At 36.6% G+C, this 25790-nt stretch overlaps 2 protein-coding genes across 2 annotated transcripts in view; both read right to left on the reverse strand.

The window, feature by feature from the left end:
• Window positions 1-9028, reverse strand: part of POLQ (DNA polymerase theta) — a 60224-nt gene extending 51196 nt beyond the window's left edge. Inside the window, exons 1-5 of the mRNA XM_087957241.1 lie at window positions 8743-9028; window positions 3212-3394; window positions 2061-2191; window positions 1593-1749; window positions 937-1045 (exon numbers count right to left, since the gene is read on the reverse strand). Coding sequence (XP_087813367.1) covers window positions 937-1045; window positions 1593-1749; window positions 2061-2191; window positions 3212-3394; window positions 8743-9028 — 866 coding nt within the window. The remainder of the gene's footprint in view (window positions 1-936; window positions 1046-1592; window positions 1750-2060; window positions 2192-3211; window positions 3395-8742) is intronic.
• A 4320-nt stretch (window positions 9029-13348) lies between these two features.
• Window positions 13349-25790, reverse strand: part of LOC113417192 (tumor necrosis factor receptor superfamily member 1A-like) — a 44100-nt gene continuing 31658 nt past the window's right edge. The window contains exons 5-10 of the mRNA XM_026675442.2: window positions 25100-25184; window positions 23771-23841; window positions 23495-23608; window positions 22245-22282; window positions 18118-18262; window positions 13349-14356 (exon numbers count right to left, since the gene is read on the reverse strand). Of these exons, the coding sequence (XP_026531227.2) occupies window positions 14091-14356; window positions 18118-18262; window positions 22245-22282; window positions 23495-23608; window positions 23771-23841; window positions 25100-25184 (719 nt within the window). The 3' untranslated portion in view covers window positions 13349-14090. The remainder of the gene's footprint in view (window positions 14357-18117; window positions 18263-22244; window positions 22283-23494; window positions 23609-23770; window positions 23842-25099; window positions 25185-25790) is intronic.

Genomic DNA, 25790 nt, shown 5'->3' on the forward strand with positions numbered 1-25790 from the left:
CTGCATAGCCTAGAAAATTGAAATGAAGCAGGAGGATGACTTATCAGTTTCTGTCAATCTCTTTATTTCTAATAGTCTTCAAACGACCAAAGCAACACCGACATTATCAGATAAAGTACACAAAAATCAAACTGGATATATTATTGGGGGTGAAAGATCTCAGTTAAAACAGGAAAGTGGGTTGTGATTATGGTCATTAGATGAGGACAACCTTTATACAGTATTTTATCATTGGCCTCAGCAGGTGTTACTACCTGGCTAATCTCACAAACTAAACAGAATTGCCTAATTAAGACTGGGGGGAACATACCTGGTTATATCAGGGTGTAGATATAAATAAAAAGAAAAATGGATTGTAATTTATTGAATAGCAATAGCACTTAGACTTATATACAGCTTCATAGTGCTTTACAGCTCTCTCTAAGCTGTTTACAGAGTCAGCATATTGCCCCCAGCAATTTGGATCCTCATTTTACCCACTTCAGACGGCTGAGTCAACCTTGAGCCTGGTGAGATTTGAACTGCCAAATTGCAGGCCAGCTGGCAGTCAGCAGAAGTAGCCAGCATTACTGCACTCTAACCACTGTGCCACCAAAGCTCATACTTATATAATACTTATTTATATAAAGAGGCATTCTAAGTGAGAGTCAAACAATCCTTCAAATAATAAACAAGAAAATGTATCAGGGACAATTCTTCTTAAACAAATGTATATACTTAACAGCTTTCCCAGAACCCAAGTTAAACATGTTAAGGGTATATCTAAGCAATGATGCATCCATGATTTAGACATCCATTCCAAAATAAGAAGTGATCATTAAAAAGTGTTTATGGTTGCCAAGCAAATTATTTAACATTTTAACAAAATTCTTAAGCCCCAAATATGCTTGTTTTAAAACATCAAATAGTAAAGTCATGATTTTTCATGCTACCTACTTGTTCTTTATTCTTTTAGTCAAAAAACAAATCTTTGCCAGCAGAAGTTCTAACAAATATCCTCTTTGAGAATCTCCTAACATGTGCAATTCATCCACAACAACTATTCCTATAAAAAGGGAGGAAGAGAGGGGAGAATGGAATGTATTTTAATTAGTCTCTATACCACCCTTTGTCAAAGCAGATTCCAAAACGTTATCAATTATAAAAGGAAAAATAAACTATCAATAACCTTAAAATAAACTGTATTCACTATAAGGAGAAATACTTGGATTGTGTTCACTAAATGGAAAATACTATTGTAAACAATAATGTTATCATTATTGTCAACATTATTGTAAATAAGGGTAGCAAGTAAGATGCAAATAATGCAAGTAGCTGACAGAGACATGAGGAAAATACAAACATCTTCAGTTCTTTCCATCCTACTGAAAATGAAGACCTGCATTTTTTAAAATCCCCCCTTTACAAAAGCTAGAAGTTGTGTAGAAGCTTCATTCTACCTCCATTCAATCTGTCTAATATATTTAAAGCCAAATCTTTTGATTGTAAACAAAATGTGTAACAGAAATGTTTATCATGCAGAAAAAGGCATGTACCCAAGTAAACGATTTGTTTCTCATTATTTCTCTTTACATTAATATCTGTCAACTTACCCAAAGAGTCAAGAGTTTTCTCATCTATGAGTCTATTAACAAGACCATTGGCTCTCTCAATAGTACAGACTGCAACATCCAGTGCAGAAAAAGGGACTGAAGGAGACATACTGCCTATATAACCTTCCACTTGCACACCTTCTTCTTGGAACATAGCCTAATTTCCAGAAAGAAGTATATACATACAATCAGCCTTTTATTTCATTCTAAAATTATTTACAACCTATCGATAGAACGTTAAGACATGTTTGTTTCAATGATACTTATAAACTGCCCATTCTTTGGCAAGTAATTAGACAATAAATCTCATTAAATAATTACTTTCCTTAATTCTCAAATAATCATGCCAAGAATATATGTGATCTATGTTGCTTCAAGGTCATTGATGACACAACATCAAGATCATGTTTTTAAGAACATGCAATCCATTACCACTAAACGAATTCCCACTGCAATTTTAAATCATACCTGTAGGTAATATTTCTTTTCTTTTGCTACAGAGATAAAAGGGAGAATGAACAATGCTTTCTTCTGTGTTTCTAAAACTCTCTTCAATATGAGTAATTCAGCAACAAGTGTTTTCCCTGCACTAGTGGGAGCTGAAAGCCAATGAAAAAGAGGCATCAATTTACAAGAAAAACATTCACAGCTAAGACTTTTTTTTTCATTCAAGAACTTCTAAAATCAGACTGTTCACAGAACACACTAACTCATGATTTACATAATTGTGATTTCATTAAAGATTATAGCAGATTAACTACTATGAAAAATTGATATAGGGATCTGGAATAAAATTTCACTATACTAAGTCCTTTTTTTCTTTGAACCAAGAAGCTTTCAAGATTATATTATTATAATATTAGAGCTTCCCAGAGTTGGACAGCAAGTTTGATGAATGAATAAATACGTCTATAGATATTCTCAGTCATCCAGGTCATGGTTGCCCCAAAACTGCTTTTTCCCAAAGGCAACTGGGCTTTGTTTTTCTTTCAAGACATTTTGTTTCTCATCCAAAAAGCTTCTTCAGTTCTGACCGAGAACAACAATGACCCAGAACTGAAGAAGCTTCTTGGATGAGAAGTAAAACAACTTCAAGGAAAAACAAAGAATCCAATTCCCTTTGGAAAAAAGCACCTTTGGGGGAATGAATACCATATAACAAGAAATTAGGATTCCAGTAGTTCTTCTGTTTTCTGTTCTCCCTTCATTGAAGGACTGATATCCCTATGAATGTCTACTGGAGCATTTCTCTATCTTGTACAACATTTTTTTTACAACCATTAGCTTGGAAAACATACTTATCAAGCAACAATGTTTTCTACAGAGTATTCATATATCTTGTCCTCAAACTTTCTATAAGAGGTATTCAAACATTGGAAGAATATTAGTATCATTTAAGAAATAAATTTTGTTCATATTTTTCCAACTTTCCTATGCTTAAAATGTAATCCAAATCCATGTCATTTGATATTACCAAAGAAATTGCCATTAAAATTAATTTATATTATAAATACTTCAATAAAAATAGTCTAAATTGTTCTCCCTTAAATCCTATAAAATTAAAAAAAAACTGCAGAAAAAGGGGGGGCTGTAAATGTTTTTATTAGCAGCTCTCTTACCTGAGTAGACTAAGTTCCTTCCCTCCAATACTTGATCAGCCATCAAACACTCTGCTTGCCATTGGAACATACGAACTACTCCCAAACCATGGTATTTCTCCAGGACAGCTTTGGGAAGCCCCCAGTTTGCTAACAATAGTTTGTCACTTTTGTCATCAGGAACATCCACATGTTGACATGGTCCTGAGTGGAAAACCAGCATTACATTAGCACTTTGCTACCAGAGGTAGTTGGTGGGACATATAGGGGATTAACAAATAGGAAAAAGTTGTAGTGATTTAAAAGCTAATCAATTATAGTTTATAACCACACTTGTTTTTCACAAAAATTAATGCAGTTTTTGAAATATTTAATATGAATAAATATCAGAGGTTTTAGGGAAACCTTTTTTTTTGTTGGTTATGTAGGCAACCAAGCATATAGACAAGATATGGCATGTTTATCCATCTATCAAGCCCTTCCCCAAGGACCTGGGATAGGCAGATCTTGCATGACAGTGTTAAGGGTATCATCACAGGATGTTTTATTTATTTTATTTATTTATTTATTTATTTGATTTGCCAATTGTTTACAAGATAATAAGTATAAATGTATACATAGTTGTGAATACATGAAATGGTTACATATAAGAAAAATAAAAGAATAAGAGAAACAATAGGACAGGGACGGTAGGCACGTTGGTGCGCTTATGCACGCCCCTACAGACCTCTTAGGAAAGGGGTGAGGTCAATAGTAGACAGTCTAAGGTTAAAGTTTTTGGGGTTTGGGGAAGAAACTACAGAGTCGGGTAGAGTATTCCAGACATTGACCACTCTATTGCTGAAGTCGTATTTCCTGCAATCAAGTTTGGTGCGGTTTACTTTGAGTTTGTATCTATTGTGTGCTCTTGTGTTGTTATGGTTGAAGCTGAAGTATTCATTGACAGGTAGGACATTGCAATGTATGATTTTGTATACCATGCTTAAGTCAGACCGAAGACGGCGTAATTCAAGGTTTTCTAGTTCTAGAATTTCAAGTCTGGTGGCATAAGGTATTCTACAGCGAGTAGAGGAGTGGAGAACTCTTCTTGTGAAATATTTCTGGACTTTCTCAATTGTGCTAATATCAGATACGTAGTGTGGGTTCCAGACTGATGAACTGTATTCGAGTATTGGTCTAGCAAATGTTTTGTATGCTCTGGTTAGTAGTGTGATATTGCCAGAGAAAAGCTACGTAGGATTAGGTTAACAACTCTTAATGCCTTTTTGGCTATGTAGTTGCAGTGGGCTCTAGCACTTAGATCATTAGAGGTGAGTATTCCAAGGTCCTTTACAGAGCTTGGGTCATCAACAAGATCTTGACTATTCAGCTTGTATTTTATTTTCTGATTTTTTTGCCAATATGTAAGACAGAGCATTTATTTGTTGAGATTTGAAGTTGCCATTTGTTTGACCATTCGGATACATAGTCAAGATCTTTTTGTAGGGTAGCAGTATTGTCTGTGGTATTGAACAGCTTTACATCATCAGCGAAGAGAAACGCAATTGCTCTTAATATGATCACAGAGGTCGTTTATGTAGAGTATGAAGAGAGTTGGTCCTAGAACACTGCCTTGGGGAACACCACTATTGACAGGTACTGGATTTGATAGGACGCTCCCGATTTTGACCATTTGTTGTCTGTTTGACAGGAATGCTTCTATCCACTTATTCAGTTGTCCAGAGATACCATAGGATTTTATTTTTAGGAGTAGTTTGTGGTGTACCACTGAATCAAAGGCTTTACAGAAGTCTATGTAGATTGCATCTATTGTTTTACCCTGGTCGAGTTGTGTCGTCCATATGTTTTTGCAGTGTAAGAGTTGCAGATTACAGGATAGTTTTTCCTGAAACCAAATTGTTTATTGGAGAGTAGGTTATTTGTCTCTAAGTGAAGGATGATGGATTGGTTAATAATTGATTCCATGACTTTACAGGTGGACGCAGCATAAGGAGATTGGCCTGTAGTTTTCAACTAGGCTTGGGTCTCCCTTTTTGAAGATGGGGATGACTGTGGCTTGTGACCATAGGTTAGGCAAGGAGCTGGTTCTGAAAGATTTTTCAAAGATTATGCTTAGAGGTTTGGCTATGGCAGTGGATAGCTTTCTTAAGAAGTAGGCACATATTCCATCCGGTCCAATAGATAGAGATGGTTTTAGGTTGCGTATTGCTTTTTCAACATTGTCTTCTGTGAAATCGATATGTATTAGATCATTGTTGTTATCTGTGAGAACGGCTAGGAAATATTGGGCATGATCCATTGCTGTTTACAAATACTGAGCCGAAGAATGTGTTAAAGAAGTTGGCTTTAATGGTGTCGTCGTTGCAGTCTTTACCATCAGGTCCAAATAAAGCTGCTTTTTGCAATTGACTGGTGGTGATTTTATCAATGTATTATTATTTGGATTATTAAAACTGTTAGAATGGAAATGCCTTGAGAAAAATAAGCTAATGCCTCCATTTTATAAAATTACAAATAAAAAAAAGAAAATTGTTATTATGCAAGCAAATATAAGTAAAAATAACCAGAATATTATTGGAAACAGCAGTCACAAGCAGGCTCATAACATTTTCTGAACAATTTAAAAAGAATTGAAATAAAAGTGCTGGCTTGTTGTGAAATTCTTCTGAAGTTCATGTGAGAAAGTATGAACTCACTTCCCAAAGTCCTTGGGAAACTCTTCCCTCCATCCAGCTACCAAGCGCACCAATCATGCCTACCGTCCCTGTCCTATTGTTTTTTTATTTTTCTTGTATCTATCTCATGTATTCAAAACTATATCTATTCTTATACCTGTATCTTGTAAGTGATTGACAAATCAAATAAATACAAATACAAAGTTTGTGGAAGAGAATCAATTGCTGTTTCTCACTGCTGAAACAGGACAAAAACAGTAATGTGACTCACATTACTGTGGGAATGTTGAGACAGACTTAAAACTACATTGTTAGCACCCTTCTTCATGATCCTGGTTAATGCTGTTGTAAAAAAAATATTTCTCCAAAGATTCTACTACATTTTAAAAAAATGTTTTTATTGTTTTATATCATTCATTTCCTTTCTATGTTGAGCAGTGCGCTCTCTAGGTGTCCAAGATGTTAACATACAATCATACAAATGTCATCATTGTCATTATGATCATATATATATATATAAATATGCAGTAATATATAAACAAATATGTTAACATCAATCATATAACATATATTGTCTTCAATTGTAGTATCAATTATATAACCATCAGAAATATTTACTCATCTGTTTTTCTTTCTCCTATGAACCATATTTCATGTAATTCCACTCCTCTAACCTCAATATCTGTCATTTAACCATTTATAGAATAGTTCCCATGTTATGAAATAGTCCGAACCTTCTTCTCCTTTAATTTTTAGGGTTAACCTATCCATCTCTGCACATTCCAGAATTTTTTTGATAATATTGTCTGCAGGGGTTTCTAGGTTTTTCCAACATTATACATATGCAATCCTAGCTGCTGTTAGGATGTGTAGAACCAAATATGTGTTATCCTTATTGTAATTTCCTGGAATCATGCCCAACAAAAATGTCTCAGGTTTCAGATATATTTGTTGTCTTATCATATTTTCCAGCATGTGTGTATTTTCTTCCAATATTTTTTGGCTTTGGGGAATGTCCACTACATATAATATGAACCTGGTGTCTGATTGTATTTCCAACATTTAACTTTTTTGTTTTTATACATGTTCACTAATCTTGCAGGTGAGTAATGCTATATGTAAAACATTTTATAGAGGTTTTCTTTGTATGCTGTTGACATTGTAAGTTTATGATTCCTATTCCATAATTTCTCCCACCTATCCATATCTCATGTGTAGCCAAAATTCTTAGCCCAAATTATCATTTTTTACTTGTTCTTCTTCCAATTTGTGAGTTAATAAGTAATTGTATATCCTAATTAATTTTTGGTCTGTTCCCATTAATATCAGGTCTAGCTCATTTGGTTCATTGTAAAACCCATATTCCTGCCTTTCTTTTTTGTACCTAGATTGTATTTGCAACTGTGGCCACTATGATAGGTCCATTCCTAATCTTTTTAATTCTTGCTGTGTTTTTAGTTCTCCCCTTTCGTTTAATTATAGGTCCTTATATCTTATAATTTTATCCATATTTATGACATTGGGATATATCCATGCCTCTATTATAGATAACCATCCTGGCATTTTCAAATAGTGTTGTTGTCCATGCTAGTAATAGTGAATTTCTAATGTGATGCCTCTGGAAGTAGCCATGTATCTTAACCCTTCTTATACCATAAGAAGGCATGCCATCCCAGTTGGAAATCGTGACCTTCCAATGTTAATAGCCTTATATTTCTCAGATTGACCCACTCTTTCACCCACGAAAGTGCTGATGCTTGGTAATACAACTTTCAATCTGGAAGACCAAATCTCTTCTACCTTTAAGATCTTGTAACAGTTTTAATTTTATTCTCACCTTTTTCCCTTGCCATACAAATTTTAATATCAACTTGTTTAGGTCTTCAAAATATTTTTCCCAATTTTATTAGATTTGAACTACATTTGATCTAGCTAGCATCTGTATCTTCTGAGCAACTGCAGTTGCATCAAGGTATGGGATCCTAGTGTGCAACTGTTCTTTTTCTATGTATGCACATGTAAATATGCAATCTCTAACTCACAAGGCCCTTCATATACTGTATCCTTTAGTTTTGACAAAAGTGCCTATCCTGAATCTATGATAACTACTTGTTAGAGGGATGCAAAATTGCAAAATAAATCTGACAGATAAGTTATCACATAATGCTTTTGTTTATCAATTAATAGAACAAAATGTTTTCCAGAGAATGAACTAGTTTGATAAAGCAGAATTTAGAAATTATTAAAGAGGTACTGTAATTCATTTTGAATTGAGGTGTCTTCTCAGATGTGATAACATAAATATGTCCCCTGAAATACGTGCATAAATGATTTTTTAAAATTCAATTTTAAATCATACAAAAGAGAAACATAGTTAGAGCAGAAATCTTATTTAATGGTTAGAAATCTGCACGTAAACATTAGCTGCAAAAATAAATCTTCTGCCTTATGACAATTCAGGAAAATGTGTACTATGGTAATAAAAATAAAATTAATAAAATAAAATTTAAATAAATTTTAAATAAAATTTAACAACCATCATTTATTGAATTGATTTTAAGAATTCCCATGTGTAGAAAACAGTAGTCATTTTGAGAAACTCTCTTTTACGCTAGTGAGTAAAAGGACATGTTTCTGCAGTCCCATATCACAATGACCATTTGACATTTTAATAAGTCAGCAAAAGTTGTAACCGAAAAAATTCATCCCTGGCTAAGCTCAGGCTTAGCATGCATCGCCTGCAACGAAGTCTTACTAATAAACCTTTCTAGCCATTTGTTTTCCCAGGCGTTCAGCTCACAAATATATTTCTTATATTTCTCATCCCTTTGAGACTGAACTGAACCCGCCCGGCTACGGGTTCAAAACCTTGCTTACCTTGCAAGCCGCGAGTCCGGCCTCTGGAGCTCTCTAAACCGGCAGGTGGGGTGAGCACTGGGCCCCTCGTGGCCTCTTCACGGGGGGAAAAGGGGGCCATGGCTGCCTCCAGGACCCACAGCCTCGGTTCTTCCAGGTAGCCGCCCTCCACCGCCATCCTCCCGCCAAACCGTTCAAAGCGTCCGGAAGTGTCGTCCTTTACTGGCGACTCCCCATAAAAGCCTCGTCTAGATACTCCAGGAACTGCGGACACGCATCTCATTCGCAATTGCGCAAGTTCTAGCATCGGTACAGATACCCGAGTGCGTCCAGCATTTGATCAAACTTCCTCTCTTCCCCTTAAGCCAGGGGTCTTCAAACTTGACAGCTTTAAGACTTGTGGACTTCAACTCCCAGAGTTCCTCCTCCAGTCATGTTAGCTCAGGAATTCTGGGAGTTGAAGTCCACAAGTCTTAAAGCTGTCAAGTTTGAAGACCCTTGCCTTAAACTTTGGTGCTCACGTAAATTCAAAAGCAGCAAAAACGAATGCCTCCCTTTAGCTCAGTGTTTCTCAATCTCAGCTTTTAACAGGTGTGGACTTCAATTCCCAGAATTCATCATGCAGCCTATTGACTCTGAGCGTTTAAGTCCACACATGCTAAAGTTGCTGAGAAGGGAGCTACTTCCGAAAGCAATCGCTCTGCGGCTTTAGCATGCCTGTAATGGTCCGTTTCTTTTTTCCTAATGCATGGACATTAACATTTCGTCTTCATCGCAGGACGCAGACATATGCTATTTTAAAATACTTGTATTTTGTGTAAGCATTTCTGATTACAAGGGCGAAATTAAAGCAGGGGATATAGGCTATGTTGTTTTAAATGTATTCATTTGCTTACATATAAAGGGAAGATCAACAAATCCTATACATAAATGTTAATATGTTATCACTGAATGTATCTAACAGAACAATAATTGGAAGGGATCTTGGAGATCTTCTAGTGCAACTCCCTCTCAAGCAAGAAACCCTGGTCTATACCATTTCAGACGTGGTTGTCCAATCTCTTCTTTAAAAACCTCCAATATTGTAGCACCCACGTTTTCTGGAAGCAAATTGTTCGAGTGATTAATTGTTCTAACAGTCATTCTGTCCATTAGTTTCGCTCCATTGCTTTTTGTTCTGCCTTCAGATGCTTTAGAGCAGGGGTCTCCAACCTTGGCAACTTTAAGACTTTTGGACTTCAACTCCCAGAATTCCTCAGCCAGCTTTGAAGTCCACAAGTCTTAAAGTTGCCAAGGTTGGAGACCCCTGCTTTAGAGAATGTCGACCTCCTCTTCTTTGTGACACTTAGATATTGGAACACTGCTATCATGTCATCCTTAGTCCTTCTTTTCATTAAACTAGACATACCCAATTCCTGCAACCATTCTTATGTTTGGCTTCCAGTCCTGGTGGCTTCTTTTTCCTATTACCTGTTGTTCTTGCAATCAACATAGTTTCTCCTCATAACTGCTCTAACAGGCAACATGATAGTATCTCCAAGAGAGATGTTAAAATCTGCACGTACAGTTGAGTCATCCAAGCTATACCATCTCCTGCAACCGCAGGATGAGGAGGGCTGGAATGTTGCTCTGCTCTTTTAGGCGGATAAGAGCCCACCTTCATTTTGCTCATTCACCTTCAGGAATGCATCCTAACTGCAGTACAGCAAAATGATGACGGCCCAGAACAGCTTGTGAAAGATGCTGGAAAGAATATCATGAAGGGACCAAGTTGGATCATTCTTTCTGTCCCAGTACCACGGGGAGAAATATGTAAGAGTCAGCCTGATATTGGACTTCCTGAGAAGTCAAGGGAAGAAGAACCTGTGGCTCTACCTACCTATACAGGAGCATTAAGATGCAACATGTGACCATGTTCTTCTGGGTCATGACATGTGCGGAGGGTATAACCTGACTCTCAGTCCAAAAGATGGAGTGGGGGCCAGGTGGCAGATGGCATCTCACACTTCCTACATAACCAGAATGGCAAGGAAGAGGAAATGGAATAGCTAAAGGCCAATTTCTCCAGGTGAGAACTGATTGAGAGGTTGCAGGAATAGAAATTTCAAAATTTTCAGTTTAACCTTGGGTGTCAAGTCTTACCAGATATTCTCCCAAGGAGGTTGATTGGATCCAGGCACAGTTCTGGTTATAGTGCAGCCTTCTTCTGGAGTCCTGCTGTTGAGTGGAGATATATAGGATGACTACATTAGGGGCCAATTTATTGAAAAGGAGTAATCTGAAACTAAGTTTCTGGAGGAGGACAGAGAAGTAGAGCTGGTCTCTCTGACATCGACTGGTCAGGTGCCGTTTTGTCTCATACCTGCAGTCCTCTAGCTTCCCTGTAGGTCTTTCACTGTCAGAAGAGAAGTGTTTCTATCCATAATAGCCACCAACTTGCAAGGTGTGTGTTCTGGGAAAGAAGTGACAGTTCCTCAATGATAATACAGATAAAAATAGGGCACCTCTTTGAAATTTCACCAGGATCCCAGGTCCTCTCCTTCAAGGTGCTGAAGTCCTCTAAGGTGTTTTCATATTCTTCAGGGGAATCCTTTGAATGACAAGGATTCTCCCGTGGTCACTCAAAGAAGTTGAAAAGAGATTCAGAACTGCTATTTCCATGGAATCAATTGATTTTAGAATAAAGAGAGGACTAATCAGGTCTGAGGCATTATAAAGTATTAACACCACAGATGGTATCCAGCAGGTTCTGACTAGTTCTGGAGAAACAGTAGTGGATTTTTTTTTTTTTGCAAAAGTTTTTTTATAACAAAAACAAAGACAAAACCATCTTTCTGTTCAACAGTGTGTTAGTTGGGTACATATATCTTGTGCACATAATATTATCATACATTTCTTACTTGTTTATATTTATAACCATTCTAATCAATATTTTATATCACATTTATCAATTGTTATATTATCATTAACATTATACTTACTGTCTTTCAAAAATATATTTAATCTTTACTTAAATTATATTCATTTTCTTACTCAGTCTAACTCAATTTATTATGATATACTATTATTACATATTTCAATTTCTTACTCTTCTGTTTAGTCATTCATAGAATAAATTCCAAATTTTATAATAATCTTTTTCTTCCTGTTTTCTAATTGCCATTGTCAATCTACTCATTTCTGCACGTTCCATTATTTTCTTAATAATTTCCTCTTCCGTCAGAATTTTCTTATTTTTCCAATTTTGTGCAAATACAATTCTAGCTGCTGTTAATACATTGATAATCAAATACATTATCTCTTTATTGTAACCTTCAGGGAAGATTCCCAGTAAGAATGTCTCTGGTTTTAAGTCTATACGTTGTTTTATCATTTTTTCCAACCACATGTGGCGGTAGTGGAAATTTGGAGTAGTTTGCAGAACTGGCAAATACCATCTCCGACTGGCCCCGCCCCCATTTATTCTGTGCCTCCTGAGTCCCAGCTGATCAGCTGGGTTTTCTTTGGTTGCACTGCACAGGAGAACAGAGCTGGAAAGCAGGTTAGTGGGGTGGGGCAGGAATGGGATTTTGCAGTAACTTTCCCCCAGGAATGGGGAGGGAATGGAGATTTTAGTTTCCTTCTCCTGGAGTGGGGTGGGAATGGAGACTTTACAGTATCCTTCCCCTGTCATGCCCACCCAGCCATGTTCACCAAGCTATGCCCACAGAACCAGTAGTAAATGTTTTTGAATCCCACCACTGTTTAACACTTAATGTGATCTTGATTCTATATCTCTGTTAATGCAGCCTAGGAGTGCATTGGCTTTTTTGGCAGCTGCAGCCCACTGCTGACTCCTATTTAAATTATTGTCCACTAGGACTCCAAGATTTATATTTATACTATATACTAGCTCTATATCCGTGCTTTGCTACGAAACTGTGGCCGGGCTTAGTTTTTGGGGAGGAAAATAAGGAGGGGGGAATTCTGCCTTTGCCTACCAGTGTCCATCGGTATTCATCTGGTTAGCTCCTGTCAGTGTGTTTGGAAACTGAAACAGCATTTGCTGTGTGAGCAAGGAGACAGCAGGGAGCCTGGGCATGGCTTAGCTCAACTGTTCTGTACTAAAGCTGCTTGGTGCTGTGAAACTAAAACTGAAACTCCTCTGCTTGTGTTTTGCATTTGGAACAGATTTCTTCTCAGGTGGGGAGGGGGAGTAGAACTCCTTAGCATCAGAGTGTGTTAATAATAATATACAAAATACTTATGCTCTGATGGTCATTTCGAAAAAATCCTTTCTTAGTGAGTACCTAGAAGCCAAGAGGAACATATGTGCCAAATTTCAAGTTTGTAGGCTTTACAGTTCTGGAGATTTTGTGATGATGCGTGAGTGGCATTTCGCTTTTATATATATAGATTATATATTTATATTTAATATATTTGTAATATCTATCTATCTATCTCTGTCTATCTCTCTTTCATGCATTTAATACTAGTTGTATATACTGATTTGTAAAGTTCTCCAGTCTGAAAATCCTAGATACCAAACATTATTGTGTAGTTAGTATACAAATTAAGCTTTACTAATAAAAACAGTGTGCATGCAGCCATTCAAGATAAGCAAACACAAGAAACAGGCACAACGGAATTCCAGGAATGCTCTTTATTATTGTAGGGAAGAAAAGCAAAATTTTGAAACTTGGCAGAGTTTCTCTCTAATTCATCTTACAGAATCCAAAATCAAGGTGGTGGTGTTCTTTCTTATACTTTCCTCTTCCTTAAAACTGAATAATCTTTTCTGAAAGCCCCCTCTCCCCGCCCTTAATATGTTCATTCCTTCCCTGTTTAAGAACTATATTAAGATCTATAATATAAAGATCTATATTCTTTCACAAGTTCGATGTTTGTTTTTTAATTATATTCATTAAAAACAAAACAAACATGTTTGACTTTATAGTGGATGAATACTTGATAGCTAACTCTTATACTGCAAAGTATAAACTATACTGTAAAGTATAAACTACAAAGCATCTGATGAAATTGCCTACATTTTCCCTGTGGCATATACAAAAGGACATTAAAAAATAGAAGGCTAACAAAGGAACTGGTCATCCAACTCTGGGAAAAAGACCAGGACAACATGATCTCTCTCTCTCTCTCTCTCTCCCTCCCTCCCTCCCTCCCTCCCTATCCCTCCCTCTCACAGATATATACAGATATACACACAGAGATATACACACACACTTAAAACTGGATGATTCCATATGTTAGAGGTGCACAGTATATTTTTAAAAATCCATTTATGGTACAGTGGGAAAATAAACTTGAAGATACAATAACTGTGCACCAGTGAATTCTCTTTGGAAATGAAGCAAATAATACAATGTCTCTCACTGTTTGGCCAGTGCTTCCTGAATTTCCTCAATACATCCACTTAGGTCCATTTTACTGAGAACCTGACTGATGCGCTCCATAGTAGCATCATGGTTTGCTAATAGTCTCCATTCTTTTAGTGTCTCATATTGTGCATCCCGCGCATGCCGATGGTCAAAAAAAATCCTGTCAATTGTATTTTCACTCAGTCCCAGGTACCTCATAAATTCCTTCCATCGTAATACTGGTACAGCATCCATCACAGCATATAAAACCACAGGACCTGCGGGGAAAACATACAATTGAAAAAATGCATCTAGCATTTTATTCTTCCCTCAGTACCAGATTCTCTATGGTAAGAAAGTTTTATCAATATATTAGAAATAGAAGGTAACAATTTGTATTCCCATATAGTTATTTGAATAGGATAATTATGCAATAAAAACAAGGTGGAAGCATTAAATCCATTCAATTGAAATTTTAACATAACCCCCTCCCCACATTAATCATCTATACAGTATTCAGTATTTCTACCCAGATAAGTAATTCCAGGGGTGTCAAACTTGCGGCCCGCAGGCTAGATGCATCACATGCCGGCCACGCCCATCCCGTTTTAGCAAAAGCAAAAAGAGTCATGATACATCACGTGATGATGTGATGACATGAGTTTGACACCCCTGAATAATTCTATAGCCATTAGCAAAACTATCTGCTAGGGAAAAAAATATTAACTAAAAAATGCCCACTATACTTAACTGTTGTAAGATTCCTCAAGATCTAGGTTCTGTCAGTATTTGTTAGCAACACAATTTTTACTTTTAAATACCATTCATTCAAGAAATAAATACTTGCATAAATGTGTTCAACACAATGAGACGGGATGATGAAGAATTTTATAGGATTAAAGACATGATTGAGAAACTTCTGTTTCTTTTCATAGCTGAAAAATTACTATCACAAAATATTGAAAAGCTAAAATTCTTCATCATTCCTCTCATTGTGTTGGACACATTTATCCATGTGCTTAAAATGAATAAAAAGTAAGTTCAAAGAGAAGCTTGAAACATAAATTTGGGGCAGTGGATTTTAACTGCTTATTATGCATAAGGAACAGTGGTGGGTTTCCAAATTTTTTCTTACCGGTTCTATGTGCGGTTCTATGTTTATATTTTACTAGAACCAAGTAAAAAGAAATGGGACTTGGGAGTGTTTGAAACAAAAATAGTCAATATAAATTTAAGAAGAGTACTATTGGTCCCATTTTGAGAAGCAGCAGCTATTATTTTGATCATTTTAGTAAAAGAATGATGGATTATCTGTTAACTTCTCTGCATTTGTGGAGCGGCAGAGGTAGAGGACCTGGCTCACATCCTATATGACTGTTGCCTGTATAAGAGGACGAGAGACAGGTATCTTGGTCTATATATCAGACGAATGACCCATTGGGATACCCATATCAAAATAACTTACCTTATGTCTGGCCAGAACTTGAAAATAACATTTAAAGTAGCACAGTATTTAAACAAAATGATTCCGTTGAGATCTGCATATGTGGGATTGATTGGGGTACCGTATTTGCCGGCGTATAAGACGACTGGGCGTATAAGACGACCCCCAACATTTCCACTCAAAATATGGAGTTTGTTATATACTACGCCGTATAAGACTACCCCTCTTCCACACACCTTCCACTTTTGCATTTTTTTTTTTTTTTGACGCACTTTTCTGCTTTGGACAATTTTGAAATGAGCTAATCCAATTTTGAACCAAGAATATGCAAATAGCTATGGAGTTTAGAAATGAGTTTTAAAAATATTTTCATTGCTTACCATTAAGCGTAAAATATGTTGTAAATAAAATGAGAACACAGGAAACGTTCTCTTCTCAATACAGCTGATCTCTCTCTCTCTCTCTCTCTCTCACACACACACACACACACACCAAAACCCGGACACTGAAAAGGCTGCCAAGGAACAGTATATTCAATGCCTTCTCTTTAATCAAGAAACAAGGAATTCCTTAGAATCTTTTTTTTTTTTTTTCCCAAGTGGCCCTCTTTAAAAAAAAAAAATGGAGGTAACACTTTCATTCAAAAAGTCTTCCAGTATCTGGAGTCGCTCAGACATATTGAAGTGAGGCAGGAGAGTAAGTGAAATTTGAAATGATCCAGCTACCGTTTTCTTCCCCTCCGCCCGAAGGCCATTATCTCCACGTCAAAACGAACGAGGGGAGGCAAAGAAGCCAAACACGCTAAAAAGGATCTCTTTATTTTCCTACACAAGGTCACACCTACTTTTCCGCATTCAAAGGACAACCTCTCCTCACCACCACCACACACACACACACACCCCAATACCCGCAAACAATGTTCTGGGCATTAATCACCATTGCTACATTAACCTGGTAAATTTATACCCTGCCTCCCCAGTGTTGCTTTGACGGCAGGATTTCACACAGCGGGCGCTCGCTCGCTCTCTTCTCCGCTCCCACCGTTCGCACATGTTGGAAGCACCGTAAAACCTGATAACCCACCGGGGCTCCCCATCCTTAACCTACAGCCGCCCGCATGCAAAACCTGCGTGCAAAAAGAAAAGAAAAGTACGCCGCACGTGAGGATCTTGAATCCTCTCCTCCCCACACCGCTAAGGAAGGAAGAGGGGAAAGGTTGCAGCGCGTGGCGAGTGACACCCGCCACACACACACACACACACACACACACACACACACACACACACACACACACACACACACCGCTCCCCCAGCCTCCCTCCCGGCTGCAACTCAAGCTCGAAGTGGGAGTCGGAGTCCTCCCGGCGTATAAGACGACCCCCCACTTGGAGGCATGTTTTTCAGGGCAAAAAAGTCATCTTATACGCCGGCAAATACGGTAGATTGCAAAGGCGACTCCGAAATATAATGTTATTATATTTTATTTATATCTTAAATTATTGTACATCATTACAATTTTATTTTGGATTGTATTTTATTACTATTTCATCTTAAATCGTATTTTGTCTAGATTCCATTTTAAATTGTATTTTATCAAGTTCCATTTTAAATAGTATTTTATCAAATTTCATTTTGAATTGCTTTTATTAAATTTTAGTAACAAATTGTTGCTGGGACTTTGCACTTTGATATGGCCCAATAAAGACTACTACTACTACTACTACTACTACTACTACTACTACTACTACTACTTCTTCTTCTTCTTCTTCTTCTTCTTCTTCTTCCTATTATTATTACTATTACTATTATTATTACTATTACTATTATTATTATTATTATTATTATTATTATTATTATTATTATTATTATTATTATTTAACTGTCCCAGATGTTTCAATGGTTTTAAACTTTCTCTATTGCCTCTCTGGATTTGCACAAGTGTATGTCACACTGCCTAGACCAGGTCAACTTAGTACTTTAAAACATTCCTATACTAGCTAATATAGTAGTTCTTCACGGTACAATACACCCTGTTCACATCCTAGCTAGGATTTCATCTAGATAACACAAAGACAATATGATAACCATAATTTAGTAGTATCTACTAAATGAGTAGTATCTTCTCTTTTCTTTTGAATCAAAACATGAGATCCCTCAGTAAACCTGAGACACTGTAATCTGGAATCCTAGGAGGAAGGGGCTGCCTACTAGAGAGCTAAGAAGCAGCACAGCTTTGAAGTCTTGGAGGCAAGAAGAGGGCAAAGACTATCCTTTCCTAGCAGTTTACAGAATATACCTATAGTTATGTGGATAATAGTTACTTTCACCTGGAAAGATTCTGTCTGTAGGCAAACAACAATAAAGAAACTAATCAGAAGTAACTCCATGTGTCATTCTTGATTCTTGGACGTCACACTATCTATATTTAAGATTCTCTGTACTTTTTAATATTTACGTAAGATTTCTTTCCCCCTGCTTTTTGGTCTTTTGATTGGCAGCCATATTCCATATATTCCATATGTCATCTTACAGTTCACAGATATTTTTAATAGCACTGGTCATCCACTACATTCCCTTAAAGGAAGTTGCACTTACTGTCAGAAATCCGTGTCTCTCTTGCAGATTTTATGCAGTCTGGCAGTTCTTGACCTTGGGCTTGACTTAGTGGAAGCACTTGCATGGTGCCCAGGATCATTTCTTCTTTAATGTCCAAAAGAGAGTTTTTTGTTTTATCTGTAGTCTAAGAACAAGAGGGATACACCCTATTAGAAGGAATAACTAACATCATGTAGACCTCACCCTGTTGCTCCTTGTGGAAGGCTAGACTATAGGAATGGTGAACATGCCTGGAATTCCATAACTATGTACCCTGATGGAGTGGGGTAAGAAAAGAGCAAGGTAGAACAAAAGAGCATTTATTTTGCCTCACTTGTTTCCTGTTCCTTTCTAGAAAGGAATGGGCCCAATCTATGGTTTTATGCAATCCATTAATCATGAGGCAGCTGGAAATCAAAGTGATGAGGTACAGGACCTGCAGGAGCAGACTCTGAGCAGTCTGAGAAGAATCTTTGTCACGATACATCTTTGCTTGTCATAAATTTCTTTACATCTGAGTTCCTCTGAATTCAGGGGATTGGTTCAAAAAGAGTTTAAACACAAGTTTGTTGTATTTATTATTTTTGGCTTGAAAGGGAGGAGATAACAGAATCTGAGTCAACCCTTTCTCCTGGAGAACCCTTCCTCCTGGAGATGTCATGTTATGATGTTAAATTACACCATGGTTCAATGCCACCCTCAACCCTGAAAGCACATGACTTTGCATCGGCCACTTTCTCTCACAGACCAATCTACCCCTTTGACCACCACCACCACCACCTGTTGTTGTAGGCACTTTAGAAAAGAGTGCTACATATATTCCCTTTTATTTATAAATAACTAGCTAGATACCTGTGCTTCGCTACGAAACTATGTGGTCGGGCTTAGTTTTTGGGGAGGAAAATAAGGGGGGAAAAATCTGCCTCTGCTAACCAGCATCTATTGGTATTCATCTGGCTAGCGTCCTGTCAGTGTGTTTGGAAACTGAAACAATATTTGCTGTGTGAGCAAGAAGGAGACAGCAAGGAGCCTGGGCGTGGCTTAGCTCAACTGTTCTGTACTAAAGCTGCTCGGTACTGTGAAACTAAAACTGAAATGGAAACTCCTCTCCTCTGCTTGTGTTTTGCATTTGGAACAGATTTCTTTTCAGGTGAGGAGGGGGAGTAGAACTCCTTAGCAATCAGAGCGTGTTAATAATAATATACAAAATACTAATGCTCTGATGGTCATTTCGAAAAATCCTTTCTTAGTGAACACCTAGAAACCAAGAGGAACATATGTGCCAAATTTCAACTTTGTAGGCTTTACAGTTCTGGATATTTTGTGAAGATGCATGAGTGGTATTCTGCTTTTATATATATAGATGAAATTAAATAAAATACTATCTCTATGCACTGGCAATATACAATATTGGTAAATGAATTCATAATTTATTAGTATTGCAATGAATACTTCCACAGGAAAATTATTGCACTACCAGTATGTCATCTCATTAGGAACCATCAGATTTGATTAAACATTGACCAAGTTTAATAGTAATAATGATTAATATCTTTATCTGTTTTCTTTTACTTAATTCATTGTGGTCTCTTCACTGAAGTCCTACCACTAATAGTCTTCATGTTTTAAATGGCTTATTGAATATTAAGAAAGTGATATCCATGCTGGTTGTGTTCATTATTTTATTTATTTTATCCCACCCTTATTATTTTTACAAATAACTCAAAGTAGTGATCATACCTTATATGCCTTCCTCTTTCTATTTTCTCCACAACAACAATCCTGTGAGGTAGGTTGGGCTGGGGTCTAAACCACTAGACCAAACTGACAAATTTTATTTTATATCTATATCATTTACGGTTTGGTGATTGAAATAATGTCACTTAAATGTATTTTACATATATTCACTATTTTTCTTCTCTTCCGTTTTCTCTGTATCTCATCTTCCTCCATTGTAGGATACATCTCAAAAACTTCCACCTTAGCTTTCATGAATGCAGTCACAAATTAAGGGATAGGGAGCTGTGGTGGTGCAGTGATTAGAATGCAGTATTCCACGTTGACTCTGCTCACTGTCAAGAATTCAATCCTGACCATCTCAAGATTGACTTAGCCTTCCATTCGTCCAAAATCAGTAAAATGAGGACCCAGATTGTTGGGGTAAATATGCTGACTCTGGAAACCACTTAGAGAGGGCACAATTAGATACATAATGTAAATAATTATGGAGTGGTATATAAGTCTAAGTGCCATTGCTAACACAAGTCTAGCGTAAGAGTTTCCCCTTGAGCTGGAGTGTTGCAGGATGCTATAGCAGCATGAATGGTTGTTTTCTCAAGTTTACATCTAAATGTGGTAACAAAATGATCCAGGAAACCTGGTATACTAATGAGATAGCGGTAGATGGTTTCAGTTCAAATGTACTGGAAGCTGAAGCTGGGGAGGAAAGGGGAAGACTGAAAGGAGATCTTGGGATAGTTGGTTTCTACCACTCTGAATATAAGTCCTGTTTGATAATCTACATTTAAATAATACACACAGACAGTTGCTTTCACTATATCTTTTTAGTGATTAGCATACAACTCTCCAATTGGAGTAGATGGTTTTCATAAGTTGGGAATCTATGAAAGAAGTTGGATCTTCTATCTGCTTTCCAGGATGCTTTTAAAGTGATGGCAACTTTAACACTAAAATAAGATTTGATTATGACTGTGTATGCCAAATTTCAATGCTGTTCTCCTACGTCTGAAATGGGTGTACTCCCTCTGGTATGATGCTCAAAGGATATGAAATCAGTAAAAGAGTTTCTCTCTGCTTCAGATGATCTAACTGCCTGATAATAATTTCCACGGTACACGAAAGAAGGCATTAATGCTGAGGTGATTGTGCTAGGGTTTTATAATACTTGGTTATCCTGTATTCTTTGGGATATAAAAAGGATTGCATTGTGCTGCAGAAGCATATTCCAAACACTGAACAAGGTAGATTGAGTATCTATTGTGCCCTGAGAAATGGAAGCATATAATATCAACAGCAATGTACCTCTAGCATTCAGAAGATCCAAAATAGAGAAGGGTTTTATATTGATACGTTGGAATGCTTTCATCATTGCCATTGCAGAGGAGAGCATAAGAAAATGCCTCTATGAAACATCTCTACCACTGTAAAGCTAGGCAATGAGGATTGCTGAGCATATCTTTCTACAAAGCCTGTTTATTATTCAGAGCATGCATAATATTTTTATCTTGCTAATGCTCTAAGACTGTGAGAGCATGCTAATCAGGCACATTGGAAAATGCTTATACTCTCTCAATAACATGCCACATGCCTCTGTTTTGTATTACAACTTATAAATCTTAGCTAGAATTATTTAAATTTAATTGTAATCTGTAAGATAATACCAGTACTACATAGTTCTTAATATTCCATATATTAGAGCTAAACTGATGCTACATTTCTGATTAGTTTTACACATATAGCTTATTAATTTTAATTTTAGATTGTATCTTGCAAACTATTTTAATGCTTACAGAGCTTAGTATTAATATTACAATTTTATTCACAGAACTTTTCATTACAATTAATTATGAATTTAGTCATATTACATTTCATTTACAGATGGAAATGTGTGATCCTTATGCCTGTGTACTTTTAAGTCAGTGTATTATGGTCTACATTTGAAATAAAGGTGCTATGCTACACTGTATTACCTAATTCAGTGGCTGTTTTTTGATACTGTTTTTGTCTATCATTAAGCAAGCTTAGAAGCTGCGTCTTCTAGTTTCTCCCTCAACCCTCTCTTCCTTTTCTCACTTTGGAAGGCTTCAGTATATAAATCATTTGGGGGGGTGGGAAGGATAGCATATTTATAGATAAGTGTTTTTTGAGCCAATAGTAGCATTAAAGAAGGATACATATTGTAGCATATGAATATTCATTGAAAATGAATTATTGGTGGGGAAAAAAGGATCAATGGCTAGTGATTTAAAAAACAGAAACCTAGAATCTATTCGTAAATTTATCAGGATCTAAGGACTCCTAATTTACCTTTGCAACAATGGCAATAGGGATATTAAGTTAATCCTGATCTGTGTGGAGAACATACTTGTGGGGAATGTTAGACTTACCTTGGATGCAAGTTGCTTTTTTGACTGTTGATCTGAAGCTGAAAAAATAAAATCAAAGACACAATAAATGTATATCATTTCCATCAAACTGATTATTATTTTCCCAGGTTGATGCTGAACTAATAAACAGCTGAAATTGTACTAAACAAAATATTTCTCAATGGATACAGATGTTAATAGCTTCTGTAAATATAGTATACCTAACAGACAAGTTCTTAGATTAGATAACAAAGTTGCAACAGTATGGCTAACACATGGCAAATCAGACCAGCTGGACTATGCTATACAAATCTAGGTTAAGGCATGAAGCACCTTTCTAGTTTCCGCTGTAAAGGTTTGTCCCTGCTTTCAACAAATAGGTGTTTTAATATTAAAATTACTTAATATATAAGATATGGAATTTAATAGAGATAAAATACAGTATTATGTCATCAAAGGCTGATCTCACAAAACATGCTACGTCAAAACCATGGTTTACTGTCCATAAATTCAAAGAAGTTACTCAGTCATAGACCAAACACAAGATGGGTTAACATACTGGTGCAAACTGCTCCCAGGGCCATATGTATTGTCACTTTCCTCCTTGCAGTCTGGACTAGAAACAATTAATCCAAGGGATTTGGGAAATAGTATTTATTAATGCTGTACTTCCAAAGGCAAATCCTTCCATATAAGTAATTTAGGGCAATATATCTGTTGTCTATTCTCTCTCACATTTCCTTAATAGAGGGCTGGATGTGTCCTTTATAAAAGATGGACAATCCTCATCTGCTCACTCTTATCAACTCTCACAACAATGCACTTTACACATTCTTTCTCTAAATCAGATCTGATTTAGAGAAAGAATGTATAAAGTGCATTGTTGTGCATTTTGAAATATTAATAACATACTGAAAAGTAAGGGGAAAATGGTCTGAATACTTGCTATACAGCTTTGAAGTGACAATCAGAATTCTGCCAAACACCTTCTCAAACATTTTAGCATATACAGGTGGCTATATTTTTATTTACCTCTCTGGAGTCTGAATCACCTGTTAAAGTTCAATAGAAATATGTATCTCATAACACTACACATTATAATTTCTCATTCGAAAACCCCGAGTCTTTGCAATCTTAAATTAATGGGACAAATATGAAAAAAGAAGTTGTGTTGATAGCCTTTCACTGTGTCCAATTCTGATTTACTGTTTTAGATCTGTAATGAATGAAATCAGTCACTTTGCACTTAACAGGCAATTAATTATACTTACTACAGGAAGAGAAGCACTGTCTTTCTGGAAAATATTTCTTGATGGCTTTGATTATAAATACAGCAAAACCGACTGCAAAAATGATAGTCAGGAAACTGAGGACATATATGAGTTCTAAATGAAAAAAAAAAACAACCATGTTGGATGTTGTTGGCTTGAAAAGATACAAAAATAAATGTTAATGAAAAAAAGAATATTAGAGCAAAGATGAAATGTGAATGGAAGGAAATGGTATCAATCAAGTTAAAATATTAAATAATTTATTTCAAATCTCACCTTTGGAATTTGATGGACTTTTAATTACCCTTCCTGTTTCACAATGTTCCTTGCACTCTTCCTTATCGCAGCTAGAAGATGAAATCAGAAATTCCTGTACTTACTCATAACATTCAACAGCATTTCTTATTTTACTATCCTTTGAATCTATACCCAGAATTAGAAAATAGGGGAATTAAATTACTCAAATTAAACCATTCAACTGACCCTTAAAATGTCAAAAGAGGGTGGAAAAGCACATGTTTCTGAAAGCAAGAGCAAAAGAAAATTAATCCTTCTTCAGTCCCGCTAGATTTGGGCTCCAGTCCCATTAAAGAAATGTCAGGTGAAAAAAAGATTAAAATAAGAGTAAGGAGTCATTTGTGTGTGAGATTGTGAGTGAGAGCTAAGAATTCTAGTCAGGATCAACAAGTATTGCTCTCCAGGTTTGCATTTAGAATTAGGAACCCATATTTCCTTCATTATGTGTAGCTAAATCCAGAATAAAACCCATTAGTTGCAAATGATTAAGCTAGAGGAATGGTAGCCTCTCTTTTAACAGGAAGGATGGGCACGTGTATGGCAATTGTCAAGCTTAAGACTCCCCTGTATCTGTCTCACATTTGTTTGCATGCAAAAATATATACATGGCTTTTTTCTGTCACACTATCGTCCCCTGTCTTGGGGTTGGCAAGTTTAAATTACAATTGACCCAGTAAATTGAAATAGTATAAATAGAGTAAACTGAAACAGCTGGGTAGTACAGAGGAGGGAAATTAAAGACTGGAACTCAATAATTCCATAATGTGCATTTTCACAACTTCACAACAGATTAGGATAAAAAACAGGAGACGCATGAAGCTCCCCAACTATTTTTAGCACCACTGTTCCAGGACAACTGGAGATTGTGGGCTGTATCAGATACTGTCCTTGGGGGCTGAGGTGGGCGTGGGCCAGGGTGCCTCAGGCCAGTCCCTCACTGTCTCCGAGATAGCCCTGCGGGACAACTCTGGGCCTATCATGGGCCAGATCTGGCCCATGGAATACATGTTTGATATGTCTGGTATAGGGTCTCCTACCTGAGCAGAGAGTTGGACTAGAAGACCTTGAAGGTCCCTTCCACCTCTGTAATTCTGTTAACAGGTAAGCACATGATGACACATCCATCCCACTGTACAAAGGATTAGAGCAGAGATCAGCTATGAAGCACAATAATAAGTTGAAATCCACTGGAAATGAGCGTGGAAGCAGGAGGATGAATCAGCTGGGAGAGCAGAGACAAGGCCTACAGTTATATCTAACCCAGGAGTTACTCCCACATGTATTACAAGATAAATAACATTTCCCCACCTGCTGCAGGGAAGACATTCATTCTGATCTTCCTTAAGAAAAAATCCTCTGTGACATTCACAAATTGTATCACTATCAGGCGTGCCTAGAAATAGCAGGAAAAGCAAATAATAATAATTAGGTGATAATAAGCTGGGGCCTTTTAAATCCAAACAAATACTCAACCTGGAATAGTCCCAAAAAGTTAAACAGACAGTTCTGATTAACATTTGCATGAGATGAACCAAGAAACAAGGTGTAGGCTAGATTGGGAAGTAGTAACATGAGAAATAAAATTTCCAAAGAAAATTAGAAATAGTTTCCAGGGAGAAAATAGTAGGAGCATTTGATTAAGTGGAAGAAATACTAATATTTCTATTAAAATATAATAATAGCTATTCTCATGATACCTTTGATTTATGGGATCATGCTCTTTGTTTTCTGGATGAAAGAAGTTTGAAGTAAAGTGATGGGTACTACACAGGAACAGGCTAGAAGATGTTTGGAAAGACAGACAACTTGAAGAAATAGTTTAAAACTAATTATGAGATAGGGACAAAACCAGAGGAAAATATTAGCAATGCTATGAGAATGGAATTGAGAAATAATGAAGCACAGAAAGTCTGAAATTAGATAATATGCTGAAATTTAGGATGAACTGATACTGTACTAAAAATTGTAACAAGGAAAGAGGGCCTTCCTCACATATATT

This window comes from Notechis scutatus, chromosome 2, assembly GCF_049901735.1.
Source record: "Notechis scutatus isolate UNSWTSFEM ecotype Mainland chromosome 2, rNotScu1.2, whole genome shotgun sequence".
Taxonomy (NCBI): Eukaryota; Metazoa; Chordata; class Lepidosauria; order Squamata; family Elapidae; genus Notechis; species Notechis scutatus.